This window comes from Takifugu rubripes, chromosome 11 (assembly GCF_901000725.2).
Source record: "Takifugu rubripes chromosome 11, fTakRub1.2, whole genome shotgun sequence".
Classification (NCBI taxonomy): Eukaryota; Metazoa; Chordata; class Actinopteri; order Tetraodontiformes; family Tetraodontidae; genus Takifugu; species Takifugu rubripes.
In genome coordinates this window covers 11,577,886-11,592,034 of record NC_042295.1, presented here as the reverse complement: position 1 = coordinate 11,592,034, position 14,149 = coordinate 11,577,886, and the positions used below count along the sequence as shown (strand labels likewise).

Here is a 14,149-nt window from a genome sequence, read left to right as displayed (position 1 = left end):
TCTAAAGTGGGCCACCATAACCGCCACTGCAGGACCTCTTTAGTGCGCTGAATCCCTGGGTGGCAAGTGAGCCGGGAGCCGTGGGCCCATTGTAGGACGTCAGACCTCAGACCGTCCGGGACAAACAGGCGGTCAGGAGGGCAGGAGCTGGGACCAGGTTGGTTCTCCAGGGCAGCTTTTACACGCTCCTCCACCTCCCAGGTGAGAGAAGCCACAAGGCAGGGAGCAGGAAGAATGGTGTCTGGGTTGAGGGCAGTGTCTTCTGTTCCCAGGAACTGGCGAGATAGAGCGTCAGGCTTGACGTTGCGGGAGCCCGGCCGATAGGAGAGGGAAAAGTTGAACCTGGTAAAGAACAGGGACCACCTGGCCTGACGGGAGTTCAGTCTCTTAGCCGACCGGATGTACTCCAGGTTCTTGTGGTCCGTCCAAACCAGGAAGGGCAATTTAGTCCCCTCTAACCAGTGACGCCATTCCTCCAACGCCAGTTTCACCGCCAACAGTTCTCGGTTCCCAATGTCAGAATTTTGTTCTGCCGGAGACAGACGTCGGGAGAAGAAGGCACAGGGGTGCATTTTCTGGTCATCAGCAGAGCGTTGAGAGAGAACGGCGCCGATCCCCACATCAGAAGCATCGACCTCTACTATGAAGTGCCTTTCAGGATCAGGAACCAGGAGAATGGGAGCTGAGGTGAACCGGGCCTTGAGGTTCTGGAATGCCTCCTCGGCAGCCTGGGACCAACAGAAGGGTACCTTGGAGGAGGTGAGAGAAGTGAGCGGAGCGGCCACGGTGCTGTATCCCCGGATGAACCTTCGGTAGAAGTTGGCGAATCCCAGGAACCGTTGCAGCTGTTTCCGGGACGGGCCAGGAGGTGACGGCAGAGACCTTGGAGGGGTCCATCTCCACACTGCCTTGACCGATAATGTATCCCAGGAAAGAGACGGAGGTAGCATGGAATTCACACTTCTCGGCCTTGACAAACAGCGAGTTCTCCAGCAGGCGTTGGAGGACGGCCTGGACGTGATGCACGTGTTCCTCCTTGGAACGGGAGAAGATCAGGATGTCGTCCAGGTAGACAAACACAGTCTTGTTGAGCATGTCTCTCAAAATGTCATTAATGAGTGCCTGGAATATGGCCGGGGCATTAGTAAGGCCGAAAGGCATGACCAGGTACTCATAGTGTCCAGTGGGTGTGTTGAAGGCGGTCTTCCACTCGTCCCCCTCCCGGATCCGGACTAGGTGGTAGGCATTGCGGAGATCCAACTTGGTGAAGACCATGGCCCCCTGAAGCAGCTCAAAGGCTGAACCGATGAGTGGGAGAGGGTATCGATTCTTGACCGTGATCTCATTGAGGCCCCTGTAGTCGATGCAGGGCCTCAGGGACCTGTCCTTCTTCTCCACAAAGAAGAACCCTGCCCCAGCAGGCGATGAGGAGGGACGGATAATCCCGGCAGCCAGAGCATCATTAATGTAGACCTCCATGGCCTCTCTTTCTGGCGCAGACAGTGAGTAGAGACGACCCTTGGGAGGCGTGGTGCTGGGCTGAAGGTCTATGGCGCAGTCGTAGGGTCGATGAGGGGGCAGGGAGGTAGCCTTAGCCTTGCTGAACACCTCCCGGAAGTCATGGTACTCGGAGGGTACCGCAGACAGGTCGGGGGCCGGAATGGATTCGACTGATAATAGAGGCGCGGCAGCTTGATTAAGGCAGACCTGGAAGGTGACAAGAGGAACTCCACCCCAGAATGGAACCCGTCGCCCAGTCAATGTGGGGGTTGTGATGACGGAGCCAGGGGTAACCAAGGATGAGTGGGAGGTGAGGTGACTTCAGGACGTGGAATTGTATGGTCTCGTGGTGGTTGCCCGACAGAAGCATGTGGATGGGCGTGGTCTGGTGAGTGACAGTCCCTAGGAGATGGCCATCCAGGGCGCTGGCAGGAACTGAATGTGGTAACGGAACCCGGTCGATACCCAGCTGGACGGCGAGCTCCTCATCGATCAGGCTGACATCAGCCCCGGAGTCTATGAAGGTGGCGAGGGTGTGAGAGCCCCCCGCCAACAGAAGCCGGACGTGAAACAATGGCCGTGGGCAGGGGGCAGAGTCTTGAGTCCGGCTCAGCAGTCCGCCCCCGTCTACTGCTGAGCCCTCCCTTTTACTGGGCAATGAGAGACAAAGTGCCCAGCCTGTCCGCAGTAGAGACAGAGGTTCCCCTGTCGTCGTCGCTCTCGCTCCGCAGGAGTCAGGCTGGTGCGTCCCACCTGCATGGGTTCGCCCCCCCCCCCAGATGCGGGCCCTGTGAGAAGGTTGGAGGCGGCTGGAGATCCTCGCAGGCGAGCAGACGACCGGTGCTCCGCCTCTCCCTGGCGTAGCTCTCTTCTCCTTGCCTGGATGCGCCTGTCCAGCCTTGAAGTCAGGTTGATGAGTCCATCAAGGGAGGGCGGAAGATCAAAGGGAACCAACGCATCCTTTATGTATGGCGCTAGCCCATTGAGGAAGGCGTCGCACAGGGCTGCTGGGTTCCAGTCACTAAGCCGGGCCCGGGTACGGAAGTCGATAGCGTAGTCAGCAATGGGCCGACTTCCCTGCTTCACGCTCATGAGTCCCCCGGTGGCATCCGGGCCCAGAGAAACAGGCCCAAAAATCTTACGAAGTTCCGCAGAGAAGGCCTGGAAAGAGGAACAGGCCGGCGTGCCCCTCTCCCACTCTGCCGTTCCCCACAGGCGTGCTCTGCCAGTCAGGTGATTGATGGTAAAGGCGACCTTTGCCGCCTCCGAGGCGAAGGTGTAGGGCTGCAGAGCGAACAGGATTGAACAGTTCGTGAGGAACGGATTGCAGCCCTCTGGGTCCCCAGAATAACGCTCTGGGGTTCCCACCCGGGGCTCTGGAGCAGTGCCTGGTGGGGGAGCAGGAACCGGAGGAGGAGGAGCTGGAGCAGGAACAGGAGCGGCCGGTTGTGACACTGAGACCACCAGCTGTTGGACCTGGGTGGCTACTGACCTTAATGCCCGCTCCAGGACCAATGCTGTCTGCCGAGCCTCCGCAGCATTGGAGGCTAGCTGGGCCTCGAATTGTTGGAGCCTTCCCTCCACTTGGTCCAAACGAGACTGAGGTGGTGACGAGTGTGCTGGGTCCATGTTTGGCCAGATTGTACTGTGACGGGTGCAGTTTGGACCCAAATGCAGCACTCTGGAAAGCTGGACCGTAGTAATGACTTTTATTAACACACGGGAAAACAGGAACTCAGGCAGACCAGGAAACACAGGTAATAGTCCGTTCTTCAGGCTCTGGGCCCGCACAAAGTCTATGGGTTGCAGGTTCGGGAAGTGGGACGAGCAGCAGCGAAGTAGGGGCCGGGCGGAGAAGTCTAAACCAGGTGAGCAGACAGGAACCAGAGACGCTGAGGCAGAAGTCGTAGTCAGGGGCAGAAAGCAGGTAGGTTGTCCAGGGAACAGGCAAGGCAGGCAGAATGAAGACAGGCAGGGTCGGTAACGGGTAATCCGGCAGGGAAACAACGCTGGAAAGTCTCGCATGAAAACAGAAGAACAATCTGGCACTGAGTGAGTGTGAGCAGGTGTGGTGATCAGTGACTGAGAGCAGGTGTGGTGATCAGAGGGTGTGGTGTGAGCAGGGCAGTGGAAAAGTACTGGGACAGGAGGGAACTGGGGAAAAGGGGCTGTGACACCATTATTTACAGGCTGACACTTGACTTTTGAAAAGAGGCTATTGTTGTCAGTCACATAAGTATTTGAAATTAACATTTTTCCTGAATCTTTGTTGACATATTTGGGCCATTGTATGATTTATTTAAACAGATTTCTTACATACTGCTTCTTTAAACGTCATATTTGCGGCTGTTTGTCCGCTCAAGGCTCCTGTAGAAACACAGAGGAGCAACATTCTGGCATTCACTTCTACATTTACATACATAAAACTCAGGGATTATTTCGCTCAGGCAGAGAACTTCATCATATTTTGAGCCATCGTGAAAATTCACGAACCCTGAAGTTTTGTCTCAGCTGAGGATCACTGGTACGACCTTCAAGTTGTGGTGAAACAAATGATTGACGTTTTTCTGTGTCGTGAAAGATAACATCTAAAGCATCTGCTCACAACAGATGACTCAGGAAAAGAGATTCTGTTGAGTTACACTTTCTATAATGGTGCTGATGGTGATGACGTGAGTCGTTTCTACTGTATAAAGTCTTCAGACACACACTCTCAGTCAGTCTCCTGCAGACCAGCAGGATGTGGACACACACTGCAGGGATGATTTGGTAAGCAGGCAGACCTGAATGACTTTTGATTCGAACCATGCAGCATGATTTCACTGTTTAAATAGGCGTAATATTTCCTCCCATTTACAGATTTCTTGTGCAGAATCAGAATGTCAGATAATGCTTCAGTGGCTGGAGGCGTCTCCCTGCAAGCTCGAATCTTCGAGCAGATCATTATTACACAGTTCATTGTGTCAATTTTCGTTTCTGTTAACCTGCTTCTGATCGCAACTGTCTTCTCAAACCATGTCTTTCTCTCAACCATGCGTTACATTCTGTTTGTTATCACTCTTGTGTCTGACAGTGTATTTTTAATCCTATCTAACCTTCTCCTGATTTTGTATAACATCTATTTCACCATGCAAGTCAGCCTGTGCATCATTTTCTACCTGATTGTGTGTCTGTCTGTGTTTGTCACGCCGGTCACTCTGACAGCAATGACGCTGGAGCGGTACGTGGCCATTTGCCTGCCTTTACGGCACCCGGAGCTTTGCTCCCTGCACAACACTCAGAAATGTATCCTGATCATCCTTACTGTCAGCAGTGTGCCCTGCTTCATCATTCTATCCACCTTCATTGCAGCAGCCTCCAGTTCTGTGTATACACAGCACAAGCGCTGCTCCATGGAGATGTTTGTCTCCCTCCCCTGGCAGAATAACTTTAAATTTGCTGTATATCAGTTTTACTTCTTCATCATGTCCATCACCATCACTTTCTCTTATGTGAAAATTATGATAGTTGCCAAAGCTGCATCAGGAGAGAACAAAAAGTCAACATGGAAGGGGCTCAGTACGGTGATCCTTCATGCTTTCCAGCTGCTGCTCTGCCTCATCCAGCTGTGGTGTCCATTTATAGAATCTGCTATTATCAAAATAGATCTATTATTGTATATTAATGTCAGATACTTTGACTATGTGACTTTCATTCTGGCTCCGAGGTGTCTGAGTCCTCTCATCTACGGTCTGAGGGATGAGAAGTTTTTAAATGCTTTGAAATATTTGGCTCTATGTGGCTTGAACAAAAAAAAGATTGGATTTACTTGATTACTGATGAGTGTCAAACTCATCTTACCTGTTTGATGAATATTTACATCACTTGATTCATTTAGAAAGGCAGAATTTTAGGGGATTTCTTCATTTAAGCCCTCTTGTCATAATCAGCTTTTTGGTACATTTTCCTTCCTGACGGCAACAAACACCCATTTTCATAAAATCAAATTCAAGATCTATCTTTGTGCTAGTTTGATTTTTTGTTATAAATTGAAAATTAGAAAAATATATCAAGGGACCACCTGGCCTTGGATTTGGAATGAATAGTTTACAGTTGTTTTATTTGGAATTTTTGTCTATGTGACTTAATCTGATGTGTTTATTTTGAATGTATCATATTCCTGCCAAAGTTTCCTTGTTGGTAATGCTGTGTCTTCCAATATTCACATTCTGTCCTCTAACTTTCAGAAACTCATTAGGTGGCATTTTGTTGTTTTATTTTTCTTTCTGCCCCCACACCATGTGTGAATGGGATGTCATTGTTTCTTTACTTTCAGAATGGATTGAAATTGTACACTTCACCCTGATACTAATAAATATGATACCAGATGTTTTGTGCATATTGGTCTTATTTGCTGGAAATGTATTGAACAAGTGGGTATTTGATATGGTGGAAAAACAGGAAGTGTGGTTGAAATGTTTCCTGAATGAGCAACCACAAATGTCAGCATGACAGACGGCCACCAGCTTCAGTTCTCATCCATAACCTAAAGCAGAAATACAAATATATTAACAAGATCCTTATTGCAGTGTGAATACAGATTTAAAACCTTTGGTCAAATCTATAGTGAAATGTGAAAGTTCAGCTAATGCTGGTGAGAAGAACACTCATCATTAAAGGAGCAGAGGCTATTGTTGTCATTCACATAAGTATTAAAATTAATATTTTTCCTGAATGTTTGTTGACATATTTGGGCCATTGTATGATTGCTTTAAACAGATTTCTTACATACTGCTTCTTTAAACATCATATTTGTGGCTGTTTGTCTGCTCAAGGCTCCTGTAGAAACACAGAGGAGCAACATTCTGGCATTCACTTCTACATTTACATACATAAAACTCAGGGATTATTTCGCTCAGGCAGAGAACTTCATCATATTTTGAGCCATCGTGAAAATTCACGAACCCTGAAGTTTTGTCTCAGCTGAGGATCACTGGTACGACCTTCAAGTTGTGGTGCAACAAATGATTGATGTTTTTCTGTGTCGTGAAAGATAACATCTAAAGCATCTGCTCACAACAGATGACTCAGGAAAAGAGATTCTGTTGAGTTACACTTTCTATAATGGTGCTGATGGTGATGACGTGAGTTGTTTCTACTGTATAAAGTCTTCAGACACACACTCTCAGTCAGTCTCCTGCAGACCAGCAGGATGTGGACACACACTGCAGGGATGATTTGGTAAGCAGGCAGACCTGAATGACCTTTGACTCAAACCATGCAGCATGATTTCACTGTTTAAATAGGTGTAGTATTTCCTCCCATTTACAGATTTCTTGTGCAGAATCAGAATGTCAGATAATGCTTCAGTGGCTGGAGGCGTCTCCCTGCGAGCTCGAATCTTCGAGCAGATCATTATTACACAGCTCATTGTGTCAATTTTCTTCACGATCAACCTGCTTCTGATCGCAACTGTCTTCTCAAACCAGGTCTTTCTCTCAACCATGCGTTACATTCTGTTTGTTATCACTCTTGTGTCTGACAGCATTGTTTTAATCATAGCTAACCTTCTCCTGATTTTGTATTCCACTTATTTCACTATGCAAGTCAGACTGTGCATTGTTTTCTACCTGATTTTGTGCCTGTGTGCGTTTGTCACGCCGGTCACTCTGACAGCAATGACGCTGGAGCGGTACGTGGCCATTTGCCTGCCTTTACGGCACCCGGAGCTTTGCTCCCTGCACAACACTCAGAAATGTATCCTGATGATCCTTACTGTCAGCAGTGTGCCCTGCTTCATCATTCTATCCACCTTCTTTGCAGCAGCCTCCAGTTCTGTGTATACACAGCACAAGCGCTGCTCCATGGAGATGTTTGTCTCCATCCCCTGGCAGAATCACTTTAAATTTGCTGTATATCAGTTTTACTTCTTCATCATGTCCATCACCATCACTTTCTCTTATGTGAAAATTATGAAAGTTGCCAAAGCTGCATCAGGAGAGAACAAGAAGTCAACATGGAAGGGGCTCAGTACGGTGATCCTTCATGCTTTCCAGCTGCTGCTCTGCCTCATCCAGCTGTGGTGTCCCTTCCTAGAATCGGCTGTGTATGACATTGATATAAATATATTTGTGAAGATCCGTTTTTTTAACTACATTGTTTTCTATATCACTTCTCGATGTCTGAGTCCCCTCATTTACGGACTGAGGGATGAAAAGTTTTTTCTCACGTTGAAAGTCAATGTTTTCTTTCTGTGTTGTAGAAACAAGCGTTCTAGTTTAGTTTCATGAAGAACTGTCATGATTTGTTTTCTTTTTTAAATTCTTGCAAATACTAAATATTGTTATTCTCTATAACTTCACATTGATTTCCTCCCTCTTTCATTGATTTGTGTGAGGGCAACTTTTGAAAATAAATTTTCCTGCATCAACTTCAAAAGCTCAAAAGAGAAGAAAAGTAATTTATTCTCATATTATTAATCTTTTCTTCAATACTGCATGATGTTATTTTATTTACAGCATTGTGAGGCTGCATACAGAGTTTGATGTAATGAGTGAATTTTAAGATCTTTGACTTATCAACATGTTTAATCATTTAATCTTTTCTGATATTTATATCTTTCTGATTTCTAGTGTTTGTTCAATCAATCAATCAATCAATCAATTAATCTTTATTTATATAGCGTCTGTTACAATCAAAATTGTTTCTAGGCGCTCCTGCTGATGGCCGGCTGGGTAAAGAGAGAGGAGAGGAGAGGAGAGGAGAGGAGAGGAGAGGAGAGGAGAGGAGAGGAGAGGAGAGGAGAGGAGAGGAGAGGAGAGGCAGCCATGACCCAGTGACATCATTATTATTGAGTGTAATAATCATGTGTTTTACTTTTATCTATTAACTCTCAGTGATTATTAAACATATATATATCAGTCAGATGACTATATGTTATTTAATGATATTCTCTCTTTTTAATAATTGTGTAACACTTTATCTTTCAAAGAATAAACAGAATAGGGGCAATTTAGACATTTAATGTATCAATTATTCATTATTTTTGCAATATAAAAAACCCAGAGTCACACCAGCAACTATTAGCAGTTTGAAGTATTCAAGATTATGAAAGAAACGACCAAATGTATCTCAGGTTAAATAAACAGACTTATTTATTTATGTGTTGGCTAACATTTTATTTAAAAAAAGAAGTATTTCCGAGTGAAAAATATCCAGTAAATAACTTTATCATCGACATCCAGTAGTTATCTAACACATATCTTTATATCTGTATAATTATTTTTCAATAACTGCAAGACAAGAAACATTCACCAATCAAATAAATATTTTTAAATAATGACTTTTGTGGTGTTATAGAGATTTAGCTAGATTTAGCATTTCATTTCTAAGGCAATAAAAAAGTTTGATGCTCCAAATTTAGTGTGTCTCAGTCTTCTCGTAGATAAGCCTCATGCAGCTCAGGTTCCTGGTTATCATCGAGGAAGGCAGCGTATTCAGCCATCCTTTGGATCTCCTCCACTTTAGTCTCAGCCAGCTTCTTATTGACGTCCTCCGTCAGCCTCCGAGCCTCGTCCACCTGAGCCTGAGCCACCTGAACATGCGTCTGCAGCGTTGTAGACGCCTGTTCGGCTCCTGGAGACAAACAAACCCTTTTAGTCAAACTCCGGAGAGCGCCGCAGCTAAAATCAATCTGCTCCGAGCCGCAAACCTTCCAGTGGACGACTGCGTAAACATTCAGCTCACCTGAACTGTTTGCTGTGTCAGCGGCCAGTTTGCACATGTTTACAGCATTGATCCAGTTTGATTCAAAGTGTCGGCATTCATCCATTCTGGCACTGGCCTGGGAGGATAGAAATAAGTCATTTTTCATTTTTGACATTTATGTTTTAGAACGTGAGACCTAATATCATAAGGATCTCACATTTGAATCCCTCAAAATAAAAACATGCAGAAACCAACCTGTGCACGTTGACTATTGATCACTTCCAGAATTGAATCCTTCTCTGCTGGGGTGAGTTTCCCTAAAGAGGCTAAATATCGCCTCTGGACAGCAATGCGTGTGTACACAGCCTGTACGTAAATAGAGAGAATGGATTACTGACGCTGTCTTCTGTCTTCGATACCTCTTTATTGTGGACACAGTCATAAAATTCGGACATTATGTTTGATGTCATTGGAAATTCTACCTTTGAATATTCAGAAAGGGCTTCGGTGAGAGCCAGGGTGGACTGTGAGAGGAAAGTACATGAACTGTTGGTCACCAGCGACGCTGCTCTTCTGATGAGGGAGTCATGAGAGAGGTTTTCTACCTGTTTCATTTAGATAAGCAGAAAGAAAATGCATTTATCTTTACATTTTAGACGTTAAGAACAAATAAGCATCTAATTGGCCTCTGCACAAATGCTGTTGTTGTAGAGGAGAGTGTCATACCTGTGTCCAAGGAAAGTCCTGAGGCCCACTGCTGACTCTCCTCCTGTTTGGACCATCAGTTCTGTCCCCAAACGCTGACATCCTGCTGCCGACCAGGACACTCTCTGATCTGCTGTAGGACAAACGTGACAAAATACAGAACAGTGTCAGAACAACGCTTTTTCTGCACAGCTGAATGTCCACATTGTTCGGTACATACCTTTGGAAGCGGACACAGGTTCCTTTCCTGAGCACGGTCTTCTGCAGACCCGAAACGTTCACCTGACTCCACAGATGTCCTCCAGCAACACGGCCGGCACATACTGAGCACTGACGAACGGCTTGCATGTTGAAGATTAACTGCAGCAGCTCAACTGACTCTCTCTATATATGTAAATATATATATATATATATATATATATATATATATATATATATATATATATATTTCGTTTTTTATTAGTTGATTTATTTTTTAAGAGTTGCAAATTTCAAAATAAACCCTAAAATAAGCTTTCTTGATTCGTTTTAGTGAAATCAGAAAATCGTATTTGTTCCTTTCGGTCTCACCGATGAACAACTGTCACATCCTCTGGGTATTTGTAGAGGCTGGGCAGTGCGTAATTGCGTAAAAAATATTGACCTGTTGACTCTGACAGACGTACGTATTTGGCTTATCAGAAAAGGCCAGAGAGGCAGAACATACGTGAGGCCTCTCTCTCTCACACACACTCTCTCTCTCTCTCTCTCTCTCTCTCTCTCTCTCTCTCTCTCTCTCTCTCTCTCTCTCTCTCTCTCTCTCTCTGCAGCAATATCTAAACCAAGCCTGCTCAGCAGGGTTTTTGCTCATAATTTTGCAATATAAAAGACAAAGATGCTTCTTTAAACTTTGAGTTAACATTAATGCGTGGCTTTAGAGGGTTTCTGCATAACAAGCAGACTGTGATGAGCCCTGGTTCAGTCCTGAACCTTTATGCAGGCCGTGTGATTCTTATTCTGGATTATTCCTGAATTCTCTCTCTACGATAAGTTAGTGAATACAAAATGATGTTTGGTTGAATGCTTAGGATTTGTTGTCTTGTTGCTATCATTGGTACAGCATCGTTTGAACAAGCATGCGGTTCAGATTTGCTTCAGGTTAGTTAATCAGGTGCATTCTTCAAGCAGTTAAAATAATCCTAATTATTTCTGACAAACTCTTTCATGTAAAGCTTGACCTTATAATATAATATCATAGACTGCACTGAGCCTTAAACCATGTTAATGATCTGCAAATACGACTTCATTAAAAATGGGATCTATGGAATCTTATATAAAAAGGCAACAGTTCAGTTTGTCTAAATCATTTAATAGTTTACTAAAAGGTTGACTATAAGCATAATTCCTTTTGACGGCTTGCAAATTCATTTTCTGCTGAAACAGCATCCCCGAAGATTTTGTTTGTTTTGGACAGAGGTTTTGGTCCAATCCAATGCAGCCGTGACAGCTGACGCAAGATCTGCGTAAAGGACTGCAGACCGGCCGAGCCAACATGTTTGACAAACAAGTGAAGACTTTGCACAATTATACTGCGCAGCTTTATGTTAATAATCAGCCAGTTTGCTAAATGACCAAAGTCAGTCTCTGGGGAGAAGTGTGCCTTATTTGGGTTGTTGCACGACAGAAATGCCCCATTATGAGTTCCTTGATCCCATCCCAACGTTAAAACAATAAGATGATGTCGCAAGCCCTGTGTGCTGCATGTCACGTATGATATGTGCCACACACATTGTAATTTTTTTTTACATTTTTATTTTATTTTAACTGGTGTCTCTGATTTTAAAAGCATTGTGACACACTGAAGCACTCTCAAAAACATGTAAACAGCCTCATATGGAGTCGGCAGCACACATATGGAAATCATATTTGCTCAGATAAGATTAAGATTGTTTTTATTCATGTCAAATCTAGCAATTCCTAACACTTTATGGCATATAAATCTAAACTTTTCAGGAGTGCTGGTTTTTATGCTTTGTTTGCTGTAAGCATTGCTTTATTTTGACATGACCTTGTTGTGGTGTTCAAAGTATAATTTGTGTTATTCTTTTGTATGATATGAATCCACTGGGTGGGCGTGTGATTAATGCTAATGACGATAGCATGTTACCGATATAGGTATCACGGGAGATTAGAGTCAAGCATCAGATAAAGGAGAGGATGTGTTTATGAAGAGAGGGTCTCATCATCCCTGCTGATGAACAGGTGAGGAGATCAGACTGCTGCTGGTGTTTGTGATGTCTTAAAGAGTTTGACAGTTTTGTGCTTTGTCACCTTTTTTTTTTTTTTCTTTAACCGCAGCTTGTGTTTATAAAGCAATGCAGAATCTGACGGAGGACCCCGGCAACGTGACCTATAACAAAAGTCTGTCCGTGATCATCAAGGTGTGCGTGGTCATCCCATTGTTCTGCTTCTTCCTCGGCTGCATCGCCATCATGCTGCACATCTTTGCGTGTCACAGGCAGTTCCTGGACACCTCGCGTTATATCCTCTTTGCCCACATGCTGATCAATGACACCCTGCAGGTCTTGTCCTCCGTGCTGCTCTTCCTCTTCGTCATGGCCCAGGTGAAGGTTGCCCTGATTTACTGTGTCCCCCTGTTGTTCCTTTCCACCACAACTTTCCAGAACACACCATTAATCCTGGCCACCATGTCACTGGAGCGTTACGTTGCCATCTTTTATCCCTTGCAGCGGCCTGCGGCGTGGCGCTCGGACCGGATCTGGGCCATTATTCTTTCTCTGTGGTTAATCAGTTCTATCTTCCCTATTATTAACTACTCAATTGGGAAATATGATCCCAGTGTGAGTGTTCTCTATACACGCGTGCTTTGCAAAGTCTCCACAGTGAACTCATCTCCGGTTCAGGTATTGTTCAAAGCTGCTGTGAGTATTCTCTTCTTTGCAGTGGTGGCTGTCATCATTCTTTTTACATACATGAGAATCCTGCTGGAAACCAGGAAGCTCAGACAAGACAGACTCTCCGTGAACAAAGCCATGCACACGGTGCTGCTGCACGGCTTTCAGCTGCTGCTCTCCGTGCTGGCCTTCACCAGCCCCATCACTGAAACCCTCATCGTGCTGCATGCCAACTGGCTGCCGGAGGACATCTCATTCTTTAATTACTTCTGTTTCATCCTGATTCCACGGTTTCTCAGCCCACTCATCTATGGATTCAGAGATCAGACTCTCAGAAGTCACATTGGCAAAGCATTTCTCTGCTGTTCAAACAGAGGCAGGCCCTGTGTCAGACGCAAACAGTGTGACAGAGTGTTTGCTTTTTAAACAGTTGTTAACATTTTTTTGGCAGTTGGGTCGAGGGAAAGTTAAAATTCTAAGCTGACATGTCGTGGTTTTGAAAGAGTCGTGTATGCAGTGTCGTCTACAAGTTCTTGATATTTTGAAACACATAACAGATTCTGGCCTGTTTTTCATTCCCCTGCATATTTTTCATGTCCACTGTTTTTCAAAAATGTAGTATAAAGGGACTTCTCTATATGTAAAACTCTGAAATATTCCAATAATAGCTCAACTACAGACCAAAAAATAAACAGGAATCAGCTAATGTGCCTTTTATAGACGCTTAACAAACATTTTAGCTTTAAAATTAAACACAATCTGGCAAGTACAAACTGAAAATATGATGTCCTGCAAAGAGTTTGGAATTCTCACACTTATTGTGTACAGTCTGATCGCGTATTAATGAATGTGAAGTGTGCATTAGGGTTTCAGGCATGTTAATGCTCTTGGCCTTGTGTAACCTGTAATTCTGCATGATTGGTTGACAATAAATGTGTTGTTTGAATGGACAGACTTGTAGTTTGGCCAAATCTTTTTTTTAAATTATTAATAGAGCATTTACTGTGTTGTGAAATGTGTATTTACAAATATGTAAATATAATGTAAAGAATACATGAAGTTGTGTTTTCAGTGAAATGTAAATTAAGGCAAGAACAGACCACAATAATTTACTTTTTGAGCGTTTTATGGATTTTGGGGCATTAAGCTCAAGCTTTTTTAGACAAGAAATATTTGTGACAGTTGCATGTCTATGCCTTTATTTTTTCATTAATTCTTTGGTACTATGTGATTTATCAAAATTAAAAGTCGATCATCTAAAATTAGCAATCATTTCATAATCGGGTGCAAGTTGAAAGGAGTTGAAATTTAGAGACTTTGTCCCTGTGAAGAATTACTGATGTGCAACAGTTAGACAACAGTTG

General features: G+C 44.4%; 4 protein-coding genes across 7 annotated transcripts; 3 read left to right on the top strand and 1 right to left on the bottom strand.

Annotated features, from left to right (window-relative positions):
• The first annotated feature begins 4,171 nt into the window (after positions 1-4,171).
• Positions 4,172-5,829, top strand: LOC101068666 (odorant receptor 131-2-like). Its single transcript, XM_029843779.1, has 2 exons — positions 4,172-4,269; positions 4,360-5,829. Exon 2 carries the CDS (start codon positions 4,380-4,382, stop codon positions 5,310-5,312), a length of 933 nt encoding a protein of 310 aa, XP_029699639.1. The 5' UTR covers positions 4,172-4,269; positions 4,360-4,379; the 3' UTR covers positions 5,313-5,829.
• A 987-nt stretch (positions 5,830-6,816) lies between these two features.
• On the top strand, positions 6,817-7,869 carry LOC101077232 (odorant receptor 131-2-like). The gene has a single exon (XM_029843806.1). It carries the CDS (start codon positions 6,831-6,833, stop codon positions 7,767-7,769), a length of 939 nt encoding a protein of 312 aa, XP_029699666.1. The 5' UTR covers positions 6,817-6,830; the 3' UTR covers positions 7,770-7,869.
• A 741-nt stretch (positions 7,870-8,610) lies between these two features.
• Positions 8,611-10,459, bottom strand: LOC101064478 (diablo homolog, mitochondrial-like). Of its 2 annotated transcripts, none has more exons than XM_011608563.2 (7): positions 10,340-10,459; positions 10,112-10,307; positions 9,913-10,024; positions 9,669-9,791; positions 9,442-9,552; positions 9,226-9,322; positions 8,611-9,114 (listed from the first exon to the last, which is right to left on the bottom strand). In XM_011608563.2, the coding sequence occupies exons 2-7, from the start codon at positions 10,237-10,239 to the stop codon at positions 8,909-8,911; spliced, it is 777 nt and encodes a 258-aa protein (XP_011606865.1). In that variant the 5' UTR covers positions 10,240-10,307; positions 10,340-10,459; the 3' UTR covers positions 8,611-8,908. The 2 variants fall into 2 exon arrangements, with proteins under 2 accessions (XP_011606865.1, XP_003968608.1); XM_003968559.3 differs by having other exon boundaries at positions 9,913-10,021.
• A 338-nt stretch (positions 10,460-10,797) lies between these two features.
• Positions 10,798-13,729, top strand: or95a1 (odorant receptor, family 95, subfamily A, member 1). 3 transcript variants are annotated; one of them, XM_011608566.2, is made up of 3 exons: positions 10,798-11,028; positions 11,314-12,132; positions 12,244-13,729. In XM_011608566.2, exon 3 carries the CDS (start codon positions 12,246-12,248, stop codon positions 13,209-13,211), a length of 966 nt encoding a protein of 321 aa, XP_011606868.2. In that variant the 5' UTR covers positions 10,798-11,028; positions 11,314-12,132; positions 12,244-12,245; the 3' UTR covers positions 13,212-13,729. The 3 variants fall into 3 exon arrangements, with proteins under 3 accessions (XP_011606868.2, XP_029699621.1, XP_029699622.1); XM_029843761.1 differs by having other exon boundaries at positions 12,229-13,729; XM_029843762.1 differs by having other exon boundaries at positions 10,824-10,920; positions 12,046-12,132; positions 12,229-13,729.
• The last annotated feature ends 420 nt before the right edge of the window (positions 13,730-14,149 follow it).

Coding starts and splice junctions, on each gene's coding strand:
- LOC101068666 (XM_029843779.1), top strand. CDS start 4,380: ATGTCAGATAATGCTTCAGTGGCTGGAGGCGTCTCCCTGCAAGCTCGA.
- LOC101064478 (XM_011608563.2), bottom strand. CDS start 10,239: ATGCAAGCCGTTCGTCAGTGCTCAGTATGTGCCGGCCGTGTTGCTGGA. Junction 9,792..9,912: donor AGGACTTTCCTTGGACACAG/GTATGACACTCT, acceptor TAAATGAAACAG/GTAGAAAACCTCTCTCATGA. Junction 9,323..9,441: donor TCAATAGTCAACGTGCACAG/GTTGGTTTCTGC, acceptor CTATCCTCCCAG/GCCAGTGCCAGAATGGATGA.
- LOC101077232 (XM_029843806.1), top strand. CDS start 6,831: ATGTCAGATAATGCTTCAGTGGCTGGAGGCGTCTCCCTGCGAGCTCGA.
- or95a1 (XM_011608566.2), top strand. CDS start 12,246: ATGCAGAATCTGACGGAGGACCCCGGCAACGTGACCTATAACAAAAGT.